At 40.2% G+C, this 20106-nt stretch overlaps 1 protein-coding gene across 1 annotated transcript; it reads left to right on the top strand.

The window, feature by feature from the left end:
- The first annotated feature begins 3118 nt into the window (after positions 1 to 3118).
- LOC104599405 (eukaryotic translation initiation factor 3 subunit D-like) lies at positions 3119 to 17643 on the top strand. The gene is made up of 2 exons (XM_010261922.3): positions 3119 to 5001; positions 17365 to 17643. Exon 1 carries the CDS (start codon positions 3302 to 3304, stop codon positions 4997 to 4999), a length of 1698 nt encoding a protein of 565 aa, XP_010260224.1. The 5' UTR covers positions 3119 to 3301; the 3' UTR covers positions 5000 to 5001; positions 17365 to 17643.
- Positions 17644 to 20106: the final 2463 nt, after the last annotated feature.

Genomic DNA, 20106 nt, shown 5'->3' with positions numbered 1-20106 from the left:
TGACATCATCATTTTTTATATTATCATTGGGAGATATTATCATTGTGGGGGGCTGATTTGATCTCCCTTCAAATGTGAGTATAGGTTGTTCCACACAGAATATTATTCCATATGTGTGGCATAAGATTGATTTGTAAGGAGAACCAATTAGCATTTTTCTTGAACAAAATTGAAACCAACCCTACCTTCAGTCGGACTGAATCTGTCCTTCACTATTGTCATGTCCGATCCAAAATCTGCATCCAATCTAATTATTGAATCCTCAAATAAAAATCTGATCCAAAATCTAAAATATCACATATATTCAGGTAAGATTCAGATCCAAAATCGCTTTATTGTCATAAAAATAAAAAATAAAAAATTCTAAAAATTAAACTATTGGGTGGATGGGTTATTACCCCTGGTTGTGTAGCCCATGAAGCCAAAAATAAAAAATAAATTATAAACTTTACATAATTGTGCATAATATTTATGTAAATACATCATTTTATTACATGATAAGCAATCAACACTAGGAAGGATAAAAAAAATAGAGAAAGTTATATATGCAAGAGAAATCTCCCCTTCATCACTTTTTATGAATTTCCTTTCACAAAAGTATAGTTCTCTTACAATTTGTCACTCTCTAAATTCCTTTTCAAATTTCAACTTTGTTGCTCTATCTCCAATTATGCCACCTCCAAATAAAGAAACAGGTCCCATTTATTTCCTTTTCTCCTACAAATCCCCTCTTCAAATGGGTTCGGATCTGCTAGTTACCCACTAGCGGGATGTTGGATCCCCAATAGGAATCCACCTTGGAGTGTGTAAATACAGACCACACGTCATAATCACACGGCAGTCTCAGGCTTTTGGGGGTCCATTCGTAAAACCCAACCCAAATCGGCCAAGTGCATACAACCCTAATAAGACTCATGTATAAATATTAAATACAGTTTTTATCATCCTAAAGCTCTTACTTTATTTTATTGTTTGTGAACCTATTACCTTTCATTCCACCTTGACAGTAATTTGTCCCTTCAAAAAATATAAACTAGGAGTATTTTTGTCCAAAAGTATAAAAAATATATATCTCAAATTATAAAAGGGTAAAATGCAGTTGGGAGAAATTGGAAATTAAATATCATGTGAGCACTTTCCATCACTTAAATTGACTAGAAATTAATGGAAGGGTGGAATCAATGTTCAAATTATCGATATGTATTGGGTCATATTAATTGATACGTATCGTACGGGGGTTTTCCGATATGGGGTGTTTCGGGCCCCGATCAGTTCAGAGGATGAATGAACCTTAAACTGGCCCTTCTAAATCAGATTAAAGAAAAACTAAAAAAAAGGCTACCGATGCGCCACTCCTCAAGCATATCAATATTTTAAACTTTGGGTGGAATAAATAACTCAACCTCAAACAAACAACATATTGAATAAAGTACTTGGGGGGTTGAGTAAGTCAACAGGTGAACGAGGTGTTGATATCTAACCAAAACCTAAATAGAAATTCATTAAGAAAGCAAATAGATAATATTCAAAGGACTTGGAAACAAAATATTGAAAATAAATACATGAATACAAAAAGGAAAAAAATTCTTATTTCTTCCAATCCTTTTATCTCAGGGTTGGCTATCTATGTTTATTAACATTGATCAATCACCAACTTTCAATATCCACAGGCAATTCTTTACTGCACTGGGCCCGAGCTTTTTAGATCGAATCCGAATCGCCAATTAATAAATACGTTCCAACACCCTACCAACATCATTCGACACTGTACATCTATGCATGACAAGTTCCATTTTTGTGGTGAGTCCCAATTTCATAGTGACATGTGTGGTGTCTAAGGTATTGGAACGCGTTTTATTGGCAAGACATCCCAACTCTATTGGGTTGGGCCCTTTCAAAACCTAATAAATGTTCAAAGTCCGAAGCTGGACTGCCTTTTGATTAAGTTGATAGACGTTTGCTTTTTAGTGGATTTAGGGTTTGACTGAACCAATCCTATCTATGAACGATGGATTGAACACATTGTTCAACATTTATTTTATATGCAATTGCCCAACTCAAAAGAATTCAACTACATGAGCCACAATAGTTATCATCAATATAACTATATGAAGAACAAATTCAACAACTTGGGTAAAACAGGTCTTCGGGTCTTGATTTGGGGCTGGTCTTGCCCCGTCACCTCGCAAACCGGCTTTGTAAGGTAGGCTCCACTCAGATAGCTTATAAGCAATGTTTGGGAACAAACCTGTAAAGCCTAAATATGCTTTGCTTCGGCTAAGAAGATGGCTCTCTGATGTAGCTTCTTTTAATAGCTTATCATAGCAGTTTAATGAAAGCAGCCCAATCAAAAAAACAAAAAAAAATCAAGTCTCAGTTTGGAAAGTGTACAAATACGATTATATATATAAATACATACAAAATGAAACAAAATATATGGTTTTGCACTGTACATGTATTTGACTTCCTTCCAAACGGAGCCCAAAGTTTCACCCTTCTGAAATGGGCCTCATGAGCTCAGATCTACTGAACACAAAACCCTAGCCACATCCTGTGCACAAATACCAAAGTCCCAAACCGAGAACATCTCCCATGAATGACAACAAATAGCACAAGAGGAGACGTTCCAAATTTGCACCTGTAGGGTGTTCTGCTCTACAATTTTGTAGTCAGCAGATGTGGACTTAGGCCTCATTGTCCATTTCGGAGGCTTTCACATAAAAAAGGGCTTTCTCTGCAATGGTTTGTCTTCCTTCTTCAAATAAACAATAAATTTTATGGAATAGAGTTTTTGACGTTGACGGTGTTTTACTAGTGACAATAATGATATTTCCATTTTGTTTTCTGTATATTAAATTTGTTTGAAGGAATGTTGAGGTCAAAAGACTCAAAACTATTATTTTCCACTCCCATCTATGGAATGCTAAATTATCTTATAGGGGGTATTTTAGTAAAACGCAAACTATACTCATAGACTTTTCAGGATGTGGACTTTGGCAAGGCAATTTTTTTTCAGTCCTTTTCCCGGGCCAAAGTATAAAGCCCGTTTATTTAATGGGCTGGTGTTGGGCTTTCAATGGTACTTAGTTATACCCATTGCCAAATTGCCATCCGGCCCATTCCCACTCGCAGCGCTCGTTTCATACTTTCTTCATTCACTCTAGGAGTCCATCTAGGGTTTATGAGTTGCTTGTTCCTCGTTTCACTCTCCTCTTTCTTTCTCATCTCTGCGAATCATCCACGCCCACTCTACTGATCACAAACCAAACAAAGCTAATCTCTTCTTCTTCTTCTTCCCACAATGGTAGGTTTCGAGGTGGGAGCAGTTCCCTTCAATCCGGACGGATGGGGACCGCCGGACACACCCGCTCCGCTCCTCTCTAATCACCCCAGTAACGTCCCCTTCGCTCCCTTCTCACGTTCGGAGAAACTCGGTCGCATCGCTGACTGGACACGCAACTACAACCCATCTCGCAACAACCCCCGGAACCCCTCAGATGCTGTTTTCGATTTTGCCCTGGACGAATCTTCCGCTGCCCTTGCCGCCGATGATGATTCTACTTTCCGCCTCGTCGACGGCAAGCCCCCTCCGCGCCCCAGATTCGGCCCTAGGTGGCGTTTCCAACAGCAACGCCAGCTGCCTCAACGCCGTGACGAAGAAGTCGAAGCCCGCAAGCGCGAAGCTGAGAAAGAACGTGCCCGCCGCGACCGCCTCTACAATCTCAACCGCTCTGGCTCTAATGTTCCCCGTCGTGAAGCTGCTGTCTTCAAGTCATCCGTCGATATTCAGCCGGAATGGACCATGCTTGATCAAATCCCGTTCTCTACATTCTCAAAACTGTCTTTCTCAGTTCCGGACCCTGATGACCTCCTTGTTTGCGGTGCTCTCGAATTCTATGACCGATCCTATGACCGTGTTAATCCTAAGAACGAGAAACGTCTGGAGCGCTTCAAAAACCGCAACTTCTTTAAGGTTACTACCACCGACGATCCCATCATCCGCCGCCTTGCCAACGAGGATAAAGCAACTGTCTTTGCTACTGATTCGATTCTTTCGACTCTGATGTGTGCCCCCAGATCGGTTTACTCCTGGGATATTGTCATTCAGCGAGTTGGGAATAAGTTGTTTTTCGATAAGAGAGATGGTTCGCAGCTTGATCTGCTTTCTGTTAATGAGACATCGCAGGAGCCACTGCCGGAGGCCAAGGAAGATATTAATTCTGCATATTCTTTGAGTGTCGAGGCTGCTTATATTAACCAGAATTTCTCACAGCAGGTTTTGGTTAGGGATGGGAATAAGGTGACCTTTGAAGAGCCAAATCCATTTGCTGCTGAAGGGGAAGAAGTTGCTTCTGTTGCTTATCGCTACAGGCGGTGGAAGCTTGACGATGACATGTATCTTGTTGCACGGTGTGAGGCCCAGAGTGTCTCAGATGTGAAAGGGCAGAGGTCTTTCTTGACTTTGAATGCGCTCAATGAGTTTGATCCCAAGTATTCGGGAGTTGACTGGAGGCAGAAGTTGGAGACACAGAGAGGAGCTGTGCTGGCTACTGAACTGAAAAACAATGCAAACAAACTTGCTAAGTGGACTGCTCAGGCATTGCTGGCAAGTGCTGACGTAATGAAGTTGGGATACGTTTCAAGAGTTCATCCCCGGGATCATTTTAATCATGTCATCTTATCTGTGGTTGGCTATAAACCAAGGGAATTTGCGACACAGATCAATTTGAACACCTCAAACATGTGGGGGATTGTTAAATCCATTGTTGATTTGTGCATGAAACTGAATGAGGGAAAATATGTTCTAGTTAAGGACCCATCCAAACCACAAGTAAGGATTTATGAGGTTCCTGCAGATGCATTTGAGAATGATTATGTGGAGGAGCCATTACCAGAGGAGGAACAAGTGCAGCCCCCAGCGGAAGAAGATGCTAACGGTGGTGAGGCTATTGCTTCTGCAAATGAAGTGGAAGAAAAGGAAGTTGACGCTGAGGCTTGAAGGTGATATACTTTTCCCCACAGTCCTCCTTGATGTTTGAACATACGGAATTGTTCTAGTGTTTTCAGGTTTTCTGTTTATCTGTTTTACTATTCTTGTATTTTCAGGCCCTTTAGATTTTCTAATTTACACAAGTGTGAATTTGTAAATATGGGCTCTTGGCACTTTTAGTATTTTTAGGAGAATATTGAACTCTTATAGGTCCAATATTTTGCAACTTAAGATGTTATTCACCCTATAAACAAAGTGTTTTGTTATGTGGCAATGCTATGTTATTTTCTTTTTTTTTTTATGAGTAATGCAATGCTATGTTATTTTCTAGTCTAAGGGTTAATATTTTTATAGTTATTTACCATCCACGGTCTATTATTATTGTAGTGACCATGCTTTACCATGTATTGTCACCCAATGATGTTATTTTACACTTAAACGAAGGATTTCATTGCTTATTCTGGTCAATGTAAACTTTGAAAACGTGAAGTTAGAAATGGAATATTTGAGCAGATCAGGACTTGGGATGTATAGTGATATCTTGAGGTCTTCCTACATTCAATGCTCCCCCCCCCCCCCCTGGAGCTGCGTTGCCACCCCTAATTGGTAAGAGTGTCAGCCTTTAGTTGGATTATGGTTCCGTAAGGAACCTCAAACTAGATGGGATAAGTGGGATTTTAAAAAGTTGATGGTTGCATTGATTGGGTATTTATTGGGTAAAAAAGTGGGACCAGCTAATGGAAACTAATACATCTTCTGAAAGAAATTAGAGAATCTATCTCTTGGTTGAGCATCCAGGTTAGATGGATTCCAAGTAAATTGTGTACAGCATTACAACTTCAGATCTCTTTTGAAATTGATGGTAAAATTCCAAGAATGCATGTTGATGGTGCCAAAAAGTGCTACAGTTCCCTGGAAACTAGAACAACTTCTACATGAAATTAGAGAATCTATGTCTTGGTTGAACGCCCAGGTTAGATGGATTGCAAGGGAATTGAATACCAAAATAGTCATGCTTGGCATATCAAGGTTTAAGAGGGTTATTTTACATAATGGCATTACCTTGCCTGAACTGCAACGGTATCTATTGGATATTCCACTTTTCAGGAAACATGCCACCTTTATGGAAGTTCATTCATCTGAATAATGTAAGATTCCCTTTGCATCTTAAGAAGGGAAAATGTGCTGACAGTGGCATTAGGTGCAATCCCCTTTGAGGTCAAACTAGCAGATTATTCTGTTCTGTCTTGTATTCATATTTTCTAGCTGACCCCATATAGTTAGGATAAGAATTGGATGATGATGATGATGTCTTGTATTCATATTGTCATGACTGCAACAGACGTTGGAAAATCACTATGGTCATATATATCATGAGGGGAAATTGTTCAGATCTGGTTGTCATAACAAGTTAGGTTGTCACCACTAGGAAGAGAGAATTTACAAGAAACATTTAGAAAGCCAAGTTGGTATATCTTTCTGCATAGAAAATGGGGTTTGCATTTTTTTTATATAGATAAAAATGGGGTTTGCATCATAGTTGTCAAAGCGTCGCCTAGGGGACTAGGTGCCCTTGGCTGGGTGCCTCACCCAAACGCCTTTACTTTTAGCAACTAGGCACCCTTTTTGGTGACTAAGTGCCCACCTAGGTGACAAAAATGACAAGGGGCGCCTTTTATAATATCATTTGTATTGGCGTATCTTATTAATGTATGCATTAAAAGATTTTATTATATGCTATATATATTAATTATACTTGTTTTAATGTTTTACTACTGAAATTTAAAAGATCAAAGGGTTTTGAGGAGAGAAAAAGAAAGAAAGAAAAAAAAAAGAAAGAATAGAATTATAAAGTGGTTCTGTTTTTTTATACTCTCTCTCTCTAATTAAATAAAACAGAAAACCCATCCTTGTTTTTTCTATTTTACTTTCCATCTTGAATATTTATCATATAAAGTTAATAACCTTCTTTAGTTGCTAATTGATATGAAATTGCTCTATTAAATGCTTATTATAGTAGTATTATTTTTGAAAATAATGAAATTAATATATGTAAAAGATTTTTATCTTTTAGATTTGATGATTTGCCACATTTTTAGAGGAAAGAGAATTGCTATTTTTTCAATTAATATACATGCTGAATGGTATATAAAACTAGGGAACTATCCAAAACTTAGTTTTTTATATTATAAAATTTGTCTAGGTGCCGATTTCCTTTGATATAGTTTGTTGACCATGGGATATCATTTTGCCAAAATTTTCTGTGATAATGACATGTTTAGCGTTGGGCCTGTTTGTGCTCTAGTAGCTAGGTTGGGCTGGGTTGGGCATTGAGTGCGAAGAAAAACATGAAGGTCAGCGGGGGAAGCTTGGAAAGAGGGAGGGAAGATCAGTTCCTGCGAGCAAAAAGATGGAAGAAAATGTTGAAGGTGGAAGCAAAGACTTTCATCTTGGAAGAACTCTGGACTAGAAGTGGACTCTCTCTAAAGATTGTAGAATCGAGTAAAGCTTCTTTGATTCTCGAAGGAAGGGCGGTACCATGGTTCCAAGGAGTTCTCGATGGAGCTAAAATAACAGAAAAATCAAGGGAGTGGAGGTACTGTCTATTGGAACAAAACAGGAAGTATGTGGCTGAAAGAAAAGAGAACAAGTACGGGAGGTTTTTGGGAGTGCAGGAACACTTTGGTGAGGGGCTGAAGCAGTTTACCTGTTTCCCTGAAGGAAGGGAGGCCTCGGGATGGGACCAGTTAGCAGAAGCAATTCAGGAGTTTATGGTGGTAATTAATGACAGAGAAAGTGCCCTAAAAGATGGTGAAAAAATTAAGGAACAATCTGAAGGGCAGTCAAGGAAAGTTTTCAGGGAGATCCCAGGAGAGGAGATGGGGACGGAAAGTAAATTGCAGATTGATGCTGGACTAGGTTTGGTGAAATTGTGGGTGAACAAACCTAAAGAGGATTGGCAGCTTAAACTTGTCCTCTCGGTAAACAAGAAAGTAAAAGATTGGGAGAGACTAGGTGAAGAAGTCCAACAGATATTGAAGACTACAGAGGTGTTGCAGATTTCTCCCTTTGACAACCACAAGGCTGTAGTGTATTTTCAGGGGATTCTTTTGGATTTTGCTACTGCTTCGATTGTAACAGAGCAAGGTGTGGTGTTGTTGGAGAAATGGAAGCCTTTTTGCAATGTACAGTTGGTACAACCCACAGAACTTATCAATCTGAAAATTATTGGGTTGCCTTTCCATCTATGGAAGATGGAAGTATTCGGGAAAGTTGCGAAGCTATGTGGAGGCAAGATGGTTTCCTTTGATGCTTCCAACCTGAGTGCCGTGCAGATTAATGTAGCTGGAGCAAAGCCAGAGCTTATCCCAAGGTCTTTGGATTTAACTTAAGATAATGTAGAACTCAGGGTTTTGTAACTTCTACAGAAGCTAGATGGTGGAGATTGGGGAGGAGTGGGGAAGACGAAGATGATGTGACCTCCAAGGTTCGAGTTAACACTGGGAGGGAAACTGTAAAAGCAAGGGATAGGAAAGCAGTACCCCAGTCTTTCACTTTAATTGGCAAATCAGAGGATCGGACTAGGACTTTTGCTCAGGTAGTAATGTCCAAAGGTGGAGAAAGTCTGTCAGAAGACTTTTTGAATTTGAACAAGTGTCCAAAGGTGGTGACAGGTGGAGGTAGATTGGAACAACAACCAGGTGGATTGTCATTTGATATGGCCCAGGCCTGCAATCAGGGAACCAATACTAAACTTTTAAAAAGACTGGGTCAGGTTCAAAATTATAAAGATGGGCCAATGGTAGGAGGGGTACTGGTGGGCCCAGTCTTAAACTTAATGTGGATGGGCCTGGAAATAAGACTCCAACAGCAAGTAAGCCCATAGATAAATCAGGTGACCACTCAAATAGGCACGTGAGGTGGAACAAGGTTCAAAAGATTATGGACATTCGCTGTGGTATATATCTTCGTCCTCTTCAGATTGGTCTGCAACTAGCTCGGAAGAAAAACGTTTGTCTGGTCCGACTTTAGCGTGGTATTCAAGACTGGTCTCTTACTCCACTAGCCCGAATAAACCTAATCCGAGATATAATCGCATGAGGTTAGAAGAGGAGGATTCTGCTTCAGATTGGGTAAGTGTAGATGATGAGTCTCTGAAAGAGGAGTTGTATGCTGAAGAGTCCAGCTATGGTAGTATACAGAGTAAATGTCGTTCAAGGTTTGGGGAGGAAGATGACCCAGTATTAAAGTTACTCTTCGAAGAAGAGGCTTGTACACTTCCAGGAGAGTTGGTTCGGCCTAGAAAGGAGTTGGAAAGAAAGAAAACAGGCTCGGGTGAGGAGAAAACCGAAACAGGGAGAAAAGGGGATTCGGTCCTTTGTAAGGACCAGGGAATGGGTGCTTGTACTGTGTGTGTTGACAATCTGGTTCCTCCAAGCAGAGCTATAAACTGCTCGCTTCCCACTGCAGTCAATCCAGATCTTGATTCCGAGGGTCCTATTCCCAGCGAGAGTCAAACAAAAGGGGCTCAAGCTATTCCAACAACTCATATTGCGTCTTCTTCCTCCCAAGTTTTGGATTGTTTTCAGGTTCAGTTTTTGGTTACTAACTCTGTTTCCCCAAAGTCCTGTTTGTGTCTGGCCTACAAGTGATTCCAGCCCAGCTTTAAAGTCTTCCAATTCGTTTGATTCGGGACAAGTGATAGAGGTAGTGGGGGAGATAAATTCAGAAGCAAAAGAGAGAGAACTAGGGGACAAAATTTGGGAGTTGATCTTGGAACTATTTAGAACCAGAATGGAAGAGGTGCTGGATGTGAAAAGAGGTTAGGGTTGAGGAGGAGATTATTCAATTTCCCAATACAGTGGAGAAAAGTGGATACAGTGGAAAATCAAAAGGACAACCGAAAAAGAAGAAGAAGGGGTCAGGTAAGAAACTAGAAGGAATTGAGAAGGTGGAAGAGTCTAGTAAGAAGGTAGGAGAGCTTTCTAAGAAGAGGAAGAAAAAGTTGAGTGAGGTGGAGAGGTTGAAGAGTGAGGTGGTTTATGATAAAGCGAGTGGGGGTAGGAAGGATAGAAAAAAGGAGTAAAGAGGGTGGTTTGGTTGGGGCTACCTGATTTGTTTGTCCATGAAGTTAATAAGCTGGAATGTAAGAGGTTTGGGGAGTTCAAAGAAAAGGCGAGTAATCAAAGACTTCTTGAGAAGAGAAAAGCTGGATGTGGTCTTAATACAAGAATCAAAATTGTCTGAAAGGAAGATGGGTGGGCTTGGGTGCTAACTAATGTCTATGGTCCCACCTCTTACAGGGAAAGGGAAGGTTTCTGGGAAGAACTAGCAGCTGTTAGGGGTTTGTGGGATGGCCCTTGGTGTTTGGGTGGGGATTTCAACATAATAAGATTCTTAAACGAGGCCAATAACCCTAGTCGTAGGATTACATCTAGCATGAGGAAGTTTAATATCTTTGTGGAGAATTTTACATTGCGGGACCTCCCTCTTTAGCAAGCAAATTCTACCTGGTCAAACTTCCAAGAAAACCCTACCTGTTGTCGATTGGACAGATTCCTCTTTACAGTGGATTGGGAAGCTGAACGGGGGATTTTATGTGTTATAGCATTGCCAAGACCTATTTCAGATCATTGCCCAATCAGGTTGTCTCAAGAAAGACTAGATGGAGGCCTGTGCCCTTTTAGGTTTGAAAACATGTGGTTACTTCCAAGAAAACCCTACCTGTTGTCGATTGGACAGGTTCCTCTTTACAGTGGATTGGGAAGCTGAATGGGGGATTTTATGTGTTACAACATTGCCGAGACCTATTTCAGATCATTGCCCAATCAGGTTGTCTCAAGAAAGACTAGATGGAGGCCCGTGCCCTTTTAGGTTTGAAAACATGTGGTTACTTCATCCAGAGTTTCTAGCTAAGGTAAAAGAATGGTGGGAAGTTGATGTGGATGCTTTTATTGGGAAGACAAATCACCGTCGGCAGCAGCAGTAAAGGGAGCAAGATTTGCTGATTCTCATCTTATCTAATTCTAGCTAGATACAGTTCTTATCTTATCAGTTTAGTAGGATAGATTAAGGGAGTCTTATCTTATCTTATCAGTTCAGTCTTATCTTATCAGTTCAGTAGGATAGATTAAGGGAGTCTTATCTTATCTTATCAGTTCAGTCTTATCTTATCTTATCAGTTCAGTAGGATAGATTAAGGGAGTCTTATCTTATCTTATCAGTTCAGTAGGATAGATTAGTAGGGAGTCTTCCTAATTAGCAAGGAGTCTTCCTAAAAGCAGGACTCTTATCTCTTGTAATCATTTATTTAAGGAGCTGATATTATTCAATAAAGGCATCGAAAATTTCAGTCAAGAAAAGGGTGAGGAGAGTTGGTGATCTCTTGGACAAATCACCATTAAGGCGCCAAAATAGGTTCCTCAAGAAAAGGGAGGAACAAGGGAAAACAGGAGGTTTTCCCCGTGGGCCGACCCGTGACGAGATCCTATTCTCGGGCCCATAACAACTCGGTATCAGAGCCTCCAGCAACATGGGCATCCCCGGAACCACTCGGAATGGCTCCATCTTCAGTAGCCAGCCAAGAACGGAAACCACAAACGAGCAACAATTCCAAATCAGCACCCAGTGTGGAGAGCAGCATTGTTGCACCCCCTATTAAGCACTTGTCTAGGGCTGAGGTGGCAGAACGCAAGGCGAGGGGACAGTGTTTTAATTGTGATGAACTTTACTCAGCAGGGCAACAAGTGCAAGAGACTTTTCTGCCTTCTGGTGGAATAAGAGGAAGATGAGGATGAACCCTCTTCATTGGAACCCGATCCAGGAGGGCAAAATCATTCCATCTATCCTGGATTCTTTTGACTGTGTTTCAAGACACTCATCCTGAATTCGAGCTTGAGGACAAGCTCTTAGTCCAGGAGGGGAGTAATGATGTGGACGCTTTTATTGGGAAGACATATCACCGCCGGTAGCAGCAGTAAAGGGAGCAAGATTTGTTGATTCTCATCTTATCTAATTTTAGCTAGATACAGTTCTTATCTTATCAGTTCAATAGGATAGATTAAGGGAGTCTTATCTTATCTTATCAGTTCAGTAGGATAGATTAAGGGAGTCTTATCTTATCTTATCAGTTCAGTAGGATAGATTAGTAGGGAGTCTTCCTAATTAGCAAGGAGTCTTCCTAAAAGTAGGACTCTTATCTCTTGTAATCTCCTATTTAAGGAGCTGATATTATTCAATAAAGGCATCGGAAATTTCAGTCAACAAAAGAGTGAGGAGAGTTGGTGATCTCTTGAACAAATCACCATTAAGGCGCCAAAATAGGTTCCTCAAGAAAAGGGAGGAACAAGGGAAAACATGAGGTTTCTCCCGTGGACCGACCCATGATGAGATCATATTCCTGGGCCCATAACAAAAGTGGACCAAGTGGAATTCCGATGGAAGGGGTATAGGTTTTACAAGAAATTACAACTCTTGAAAGCTAGACTCAAGATTTGGAATAAAGAGGTTTTTGGTAGATTAGAGCAAAGGAAAGTGGAAATCAGTCAGAAAGTGCAGGAGCTAGATGGACTAGAAGCTGAAAGAAGGCTGGGGGAAGAGGGTAGGGTGGAAAGATGGAATTTGAAATAGGAACTGGAAGATCTTCTTCGGAAGGAGGAGATAAGTTGGAGGCAAAAATCTAGGTGCAAATGGCTAAAGGAAGGGGACATCAATACAAGGTTTTTTCATTCGTTGGCAAATGGGAGGAGAAGGAAGAATTCCGTTTCAAAATTGGAGTGGGATGGGCAATTGCTGATAAGGGAAGATGATATAGCTCAAGCTTTGGTTAATCACTTCAAATTAGTGTATGACAACCCAGGGACACCTAGTGAGAGCTTAGAGGACTTGGAGTGGAGGGTGGAAGATAGTGTCTTATTGGAATCTTTGGAAAGAAGATTTGAGGCCCAAGAAGTGAGAAATGCAATATTCTCCATGGATTGAGCTAAAGCTTCTGGGCCTGATGGCTTTTCGATGGCCTTCTATCAAGATTGTTGGGAGATAATTAGAGAGGATTTGTTGGAGGTTTTTGAAGAGCTCTATGAGAGGCAAATTTAACTTGGGAGCAAATGCAACTTTTATTGCCTTGGTTCCTAAGAAGAGGACACTCTCCGTATCAAGGGGCCTTTGTAGAAGGAAGACAAATTGTAGATCAAATACTTATTTCCATTGAATGTGTTGAGGTGAAGAGGAGGAGAAAGGAAAAAGGGGTTGGTTTGCAAATTGGATCTTGAAAAGGCATATGACATGGTGGACTGGGATTTTTTACTAGAGGTTCTCAAGCAGAGAGGGTTTGGGGAGAGATGGTGCAGTTGGGTAAAGGGATGCATTTCTTCATGTCATTTCTCAATATTGGTGAATGGTGTAGCTAGGGGTTTCTTTCCTGCAAAGAGGGGTATTAGGCAAGGAGATCCATTGTCCCCATTCCTCTTTACCCTAGTAGCTGATGTGTTGAGTGCCTTGATTTCGAGGGCCGATTTTAACAATTTGATAAGAGGTTGGAGGATTGGTAGGGAGGAGGTGGTGGTCACACATTTACAATTTGCAGATGACATCATCTTGTTTTGTGACGGGGAGGAAGGGGAATTATGGAACTTAAAGAGTCTAGTGCTTCAATTTGAAAGGAAATCCAATCATAAATGTATTGGGGAAAAAGTTGTGTGGCAGGGCTCAATCTAGGCGAAGAGGAGGTGGATTCCCTAGCTAGGATTTTGGGGTGTGAAGTGGGGGGCTGGCCTTTACAATATTTGGGGCTACCATTGGGAGGGAACCCAATGGTTGAGAGTTTTTGGCCCTGTAATTGAAAGATTCTCCAAGAGGTTAGCAAATTGGAAGAGAAATTACATCTCTTTAGGGGGTAGGATAACCTTAATCAAGTCAGCCTTAGCCAACCTGCCAGTTTATTTCTTGTCTACCTTTAGAGTACCAATGAAAGTAGTTAATCTGTTAGAGAAGATAATGAGGGATTTCTTGTGGGAACCAGGGGATACTAAGAAGGATCACTTAGTGAAGTGGGAGGTGGTTTCTAGGAGTAGGGATGATGGAGGCCTTGGGTTAGGAAATATAAGATTAAGAAACATGGTTTTGCTGGGGAAATGGATTTGGAGACTATTGATGGAACAAGACAGACTTTGGTCTAGAGTGATTGTTAGTATTCATGGATTAGTAGATAACAGTTGGGATGCAGGACTCGACCCTGGGGCTTCTCAGTGTTCTCCTTGGAAAGCTATTCAAGGTATTTTGCCTCTTATGCTTCCTTATTTCAAATATGATGTCTGCGTTGGAAATAAAGTCTTGTTTTGGGAAGATATTTGGGTTGGTGAAAACTCCCTTAGAGATAGATTTCCTTCTATTTACTCCTTGTCTGAAAACAAAAGAAAAGTGATCTCTTCAGTGTTTGTTGATAACTCCTGGGATTTGAGCTTGAGAAGAGGTCTAAGGGATTCTGAAATGGGGATGGTTGGTGATTTGATCACTCAGTTAGGGGAAGTCTTTCTTGATCAGTCCTGTAGAGATAGCAGAATTTGGAAACCTTCCCCTTCTGGTTTTTTCAATTGCTCTTCTTTCTATAACATTTTGCTTCAGACCTCTAACCTTGTGGGGAACTTTCCTTCAAAGGAGGTGTGGGGTAGCCTTGTACCCCCTAAAATTCAGGTCTTTTGTTGGGAAGTGGTACTCCAAAAAATCAACACCTTGGATTTATTGCAGAAAAAGAGGCCAAATATGTGCCTCTCCCCCCATGTTTGTTGCCTCTGTTTGGGTTCTAGTGAGACAATTTCACATTTACGAATCTCATGTCCCTTTGTGTTCTTTATTTGGTCTTGGTTCTCTTCTCTCTTTGGCTACAGGTGAACTCCCACCTCAAGCCTGGTGAACCTCTTTGATCCAACTTTTTACAGGCAACCAACGTTCGTGGAAGGATTATGTGGAGAGCCACTAGAGCTGTTGTATTGTGGTCAGTGTGGGAGGAAAGAAACAATAGGATCTTTAAAGGCAGATGTAGATCGAAGGAAGAGGTTGTGGAAGGAATAACTACTAAGGATATCCATTGGTTGGAATCCTGTGATCTTTTTAATGATTTCTCAGTTGAAGACATTCATAGAAGTTGGGGTATTGTGGCATCTACTACTACTTCCAAAGCTATGATACAGGAAGTTTGGTCCCCACCGGCACAACAAAGGGTGAAACTGAACTTTGATGGAAGCTCTATTGGTAATCCAGGCCCATCTGGTATAGGAGGTGTTTTCAGAGATAATGAAGGCAAGATAATGGCTTTGTTTTCAGGTCCAATAGGAGTTGGAGATTCCTCAAGAGCGGAAATCTTGGCACTACATCAAGGTGTAAAACTGGCCAACCAGTTGGGGCTACAGCAGATTGAGATAGAGGGAGACTCCAAATTGGTAATTGGGTGGATGCAATCAGGGCAGCTGAGTGTTTGGTTCAAGTGGGTAAGGAGATCAGCAAATGGTTTTGCTGACGCCCTAGCAAAACAAGGGACTGCAAGGGAGAGTCTTTTTTGGGCAGTGCTGTAATGCTTGATGTTTATTGGATCAACCTTTTCTAATAAGGGTTGAATTCTGTATTTCAGGTTAATTTATCTCTAACGAAAGTTATCGTTTCTGATAAAAAAAAAATTGTCTAGGTGCCTGCATAGGCGACTAGGCAACTAAGCGCCCCAGTGTCTCCCAGAATAGCGTAGACACCTTGAAAACTATGGCTTGCATGTTAATCTAGTGCTTCATGGGCTAAGATTAAGGGAGTGAAGGTTTCCAAGAACTATTGTTGTTTTACATAGTACCCAAATTGACACCAGTAGGGAGGATAGGAGAGTGTGGAATTGGGAAGGTTCTGACCAATTTCTGGGAAGACTTTTTATACCCAAATAACAAGGCAAGAGACTAGTGCTTTCCTTTGCTAATGTTGTGTGGCGTGGAAATGTGCCCTCATAAGTATCTTTCTTTGTTTGCACTGCTTCTTGGAACAAGATTTTAACCAGGGACAACCTGATAAAGAGGGGGATAGTGATGAACAAAGCAGAATGTGAATTGTGTGAAGAGCATATGGAATTGGCAGATCACGTCTTACTTAACTGCAAATTTGCTTACACAATCTTTTCTAGGATTATGATGATATTTGCTGCCAGAGAGTGTTTTCTTGCTTCAATTGAGGAGTTATTGAAAGGGTGGAGATTGGAAAGCTTGAACAAGAGAGGAAGAATTATATGGAATACATTTCCAGCAGAAGTATTTTGGATGATTTGGCAAGAAAGTAGCAGCAGACTTTCAAAGGAAGTACAGTTCAGCTGAATCTGTATATTCAAAGATAAAAGGAAAATTGTAGTCTTGAGTATCTGCATACAAAGAGTTTACAAGTCATTTTTTGTTTATGAAATATGAAATGGTCCAAACAAATATGAAATGCAACGAATCACTAGAAATCCCAATTGTCACTGCAGTCTATAATCGAATGTTGTTGGGTTGTGTGATGCGTCCTTTGAGTAGAACCAACTTCTATCTGGTGCCAATGATCCAGTTGTTGAGATGGTCACTTGGCAACCCTCAAAATAGGAGGTGCAGGATCGAACCCACCCGAACCCCAGGCTCTCTGGGAAATGGCCAGTGGGCCTCATGTGAACCCTACTCTGCTCTTGTGCCTCACCTCCGAATCTCCTGTAATGTGTTGTATATAATACCAAATAAAAACTTATATCTGGTATTTTTTATTGTAATTTTTGGTGGATCTTCTATGTAAATATTCTTTTATCTGTTGCCATTATGGGTAGTGTCTCATGGCTCCATTGTGAGTAGCACAACTGCTTACGTGCTAGGAATACACTCATTTTAGATGGTCAATTTTGATCGTTAAGATTCTTTTAGTCCAGCTGGATTATCAATTGTATTGATGGTAATTCTTTACGAAAGCACATTTATGTGCATGTGTTCATCTAGTATTTGTGGATCCATGGAAACTTTTATTGAGCTGGTTTAGTGTGTATTTTTAGATTTATTTTAAATGCTGGAGATTGAAGAAGTTCATGTTAAATCACGGAGCTGGCTACTTACTATACCTTCTCCTTCCCTTTTATGCTATTTAGTGTTATACACTGTTAGGGATAGGGACATTCAGTGTTCTTTGGGTGATGGCCTATGAATATGATGGAAGAAGCCTAAAGACGAGTTTTTGCAGGCAGTAGAATGCAATAAACTTTTTGTGTTTTGACAATTTTTCTCAATGTATCTTACTTCTTTACCATTTTGCATCACCTTCTATTTTATGTATATTGTACATACGCATGTTTCTATTTTCTGGGAAAATAATTTATTGTATTGAATCTTCAGGATATTGAGAGGACAAAGATATCATTACAGAGGAGGCTAGAGATCTCGGTCTCACAAAGACTTCCATGTTTTTCCTGTCATCGGCCATTTGTAGGAACTAGGAAGGGGAATAGGGAACTGTTCTTTGTTCGTCTTTGTTTATTTTTTTTTTCCTTTTATTTAAGAGTGTACCTAAAGGTGGAATTTTAAGAGAACTGTTAAATTTTGGTTCATTTATCAAGTTTATGTTGTAATTTTGCAAGATATATTAGCCTTATTCTATAGTTCTCTCTTCGTTAATGTTTTTTCCCTTTTTGGTATTGATTTTAGATAAATAAATTTTGATTGGCATGGCGTTTCTTGGCCGCCAGAATTACTGTCTCCCGCAAGTGCTAACTGTGGTTGAAAATTCACAAGGAATAATCTTCTAGGAGGGTGTTCTTTTTTTGGATTTTGAGAGGAAAAAGTTGGTCAATGGGATTTTGATTCCTATTGACCAAGAATCTGACGTTCATTTTTCAGATTTATGTGGGGACCAAGGAAAGTTTATTTTCTTGGGTATCACTTACCGATACTCATATTCAAGGTGGGCAAATAACTTTCCAATCTAGTATTTGAATGTGACAAAAATGTCCCTTTTAATAATGGATTTTTATGGTTAAAATGGGCATTACTTTATTTAATAATGGATTTTTATGGTTAAATGTATTTACCCGAGTAAGTCTTTTCTAGGATAAATTTACCTAGATAATTGCATTTATCTAGATAAATAACTTGCCAAAAAATGAATGGGACCTAAATGTTAGGATACGGACTTTCATGCAATTTTGGACTTTTTAACTTACAAGAAACTAGATGGTTTTGTCTATTTCATCATTTAGTGGTATTATAGTTCATTGTTTTATTAAATTGTGTAACCCAATTATTTATGTTAGTACTTTATACCAAAAAATAATTATTTATGTTAATGATGCATATTGTAAAGCTCCTCTTGATTTTTCTGGAAATATAGAAACTCCATTTTGTGGTAAGTCTTAAATATGACCCTGTGATGTGACGACTGATAACAAACATGCCACAGTTGCCACTAACACATGCAAGTCATCCCTTTGACTCACTCACAACACAAATACACACACTAAAAATGGGGTTGGGATATTCTACAAATTAGCAAGATGTGTACAGTACAATGGTCTACGTAACCCAATCAGAAGTGAACACTTCAGTGGTTCATATATTCCTATTGTGGTTAGCCCATTTTACATGCCTTAGGCTGTGGACCTATACATATAACCAGTGTACTATTCCCACTCCTGTGTGTTCTATACTTTTCATAATGAAGCACAGAGGGCCTGGCCCTGGCGTACGCCCACAAGAGATCACCTTTGTGGAGAGTCCTGCTTTAAGAGATAAAAGCAACAATATAGTGCTTGCTCTTTCTGGTGGGTGGTGACCATGGATGCAGGATGCTTATACCCTTTTTTATGTTTTATTATGTACAACGGCTGCTGGTGTGGTGGTTAGAAATATGCTTGGATCCACTTCAATTTCCTCTTTTTTTTTTTTCCCCTCATCAACTCATTTCCCATTTACATTCTTCCATTGCTAAAGAAGGCTGGGTTGCCCAATTGAGATTTAATGCGGTCAAAGATGCTTCGGTATTATGGCTGCAAGTGCACTAACTCACAAATACATTACAAAACACATTACAAGTAATGTATCAAGGTTTTTAAAATCAGACCGGACAGGAAACCGTTTTAGGACCAGTTCTTGGGTCAAATGGCTTGACCATCCAGTTTCAATGGGCAATCCCGCTTTGACTTAAAAAAACTAAAAAAAATAAAAAATGGTCAAAAACTTATCTGGGTCAATGGTTCGACAGTTTAACTGCCCGGGTCAGCAGGTCACTGACCAAATCAATGATTTTTGGCCAAAAAATGGTTTTAGGGTGAAACAGAGCTGATTACCTGACCGGTTTTTGGTTTTCCTGTCCGACCGTCCGATCTTGTCTAATTTTGAAAACCATACTTTGTATTGCGATGGGTATTCAACTTTTCTTGAAACTTGTCTTTTCTTGAATCCCACCATGTCTATCAAGCAAGGCTTCATGAACTTATTGTCCTAGTTGCATTTACATGAGTTAGAGGAGTTCGGATCTGTTCCTCACAAACCACTCTTCACCCCACCAACCTCAAAGCACGTCCCAGCCGCACATTAAGAACATCTCTTGTACTTGTTTGTTGTTATTCATGGGGAGATGCTCTAATACAAGGTAGGGTGTACTGTGAGGTTGGTGTAAAGAGCAATATGTGAGGAACAAATCACAATTGTAGGTTGGAGTAAAGTTCAAAATATCGATACGCCCGATACACCCTGCCAGTATCAGTAGATTTTTTTTAGCTTTTTTTTTCAAATCTAGTTTAGCGGGGTCGATTTAAGGTCTTGTCCACCCTCTGAACTGGTCAAAACCAAGGTTCAAAATATTGATACGCTAGATATGCTGGTAGAGGCATATTGGGCAGTATTGGTAGTTTTCTTTTTTCAAATCCAGTTCAGAGTGGCTGGTTTAAGGTCTGTCCACCCCCTAAACCGGTCAAAACCCCGATGCACCCTCTATAGGGTATATCGGGAAGCTCCTGATACGATACGGGCCGATACGTATAGATACTTTGGACCTTGGTCAAAACCCCGATACACCCTCTGTAGGGGCGTATTGAGAAGTTCCTAATACAATACATATCAATACTTTGAACCTTGGGTTGG

Source organism: Nelumbo nucifera, chromosome 1 (assembly GCF_055504915.1).
Source record: "Nelumbo nucifera cultivar China Antique chromosome 1, China Antique-T2T, whole genome shotgun sequence".
Lineage (NCBI taxonomy): Eukaryota > Viridiplantae > Streptophyta > Magnoliopsida > Proteales > Nelumbonaceae > Nelumbo > Nelumbo nucifera.
Note: the sequence above shows the minus strand (reverse complement) of the source record. Positions and strands in the feature narration are given on the sequence as shown.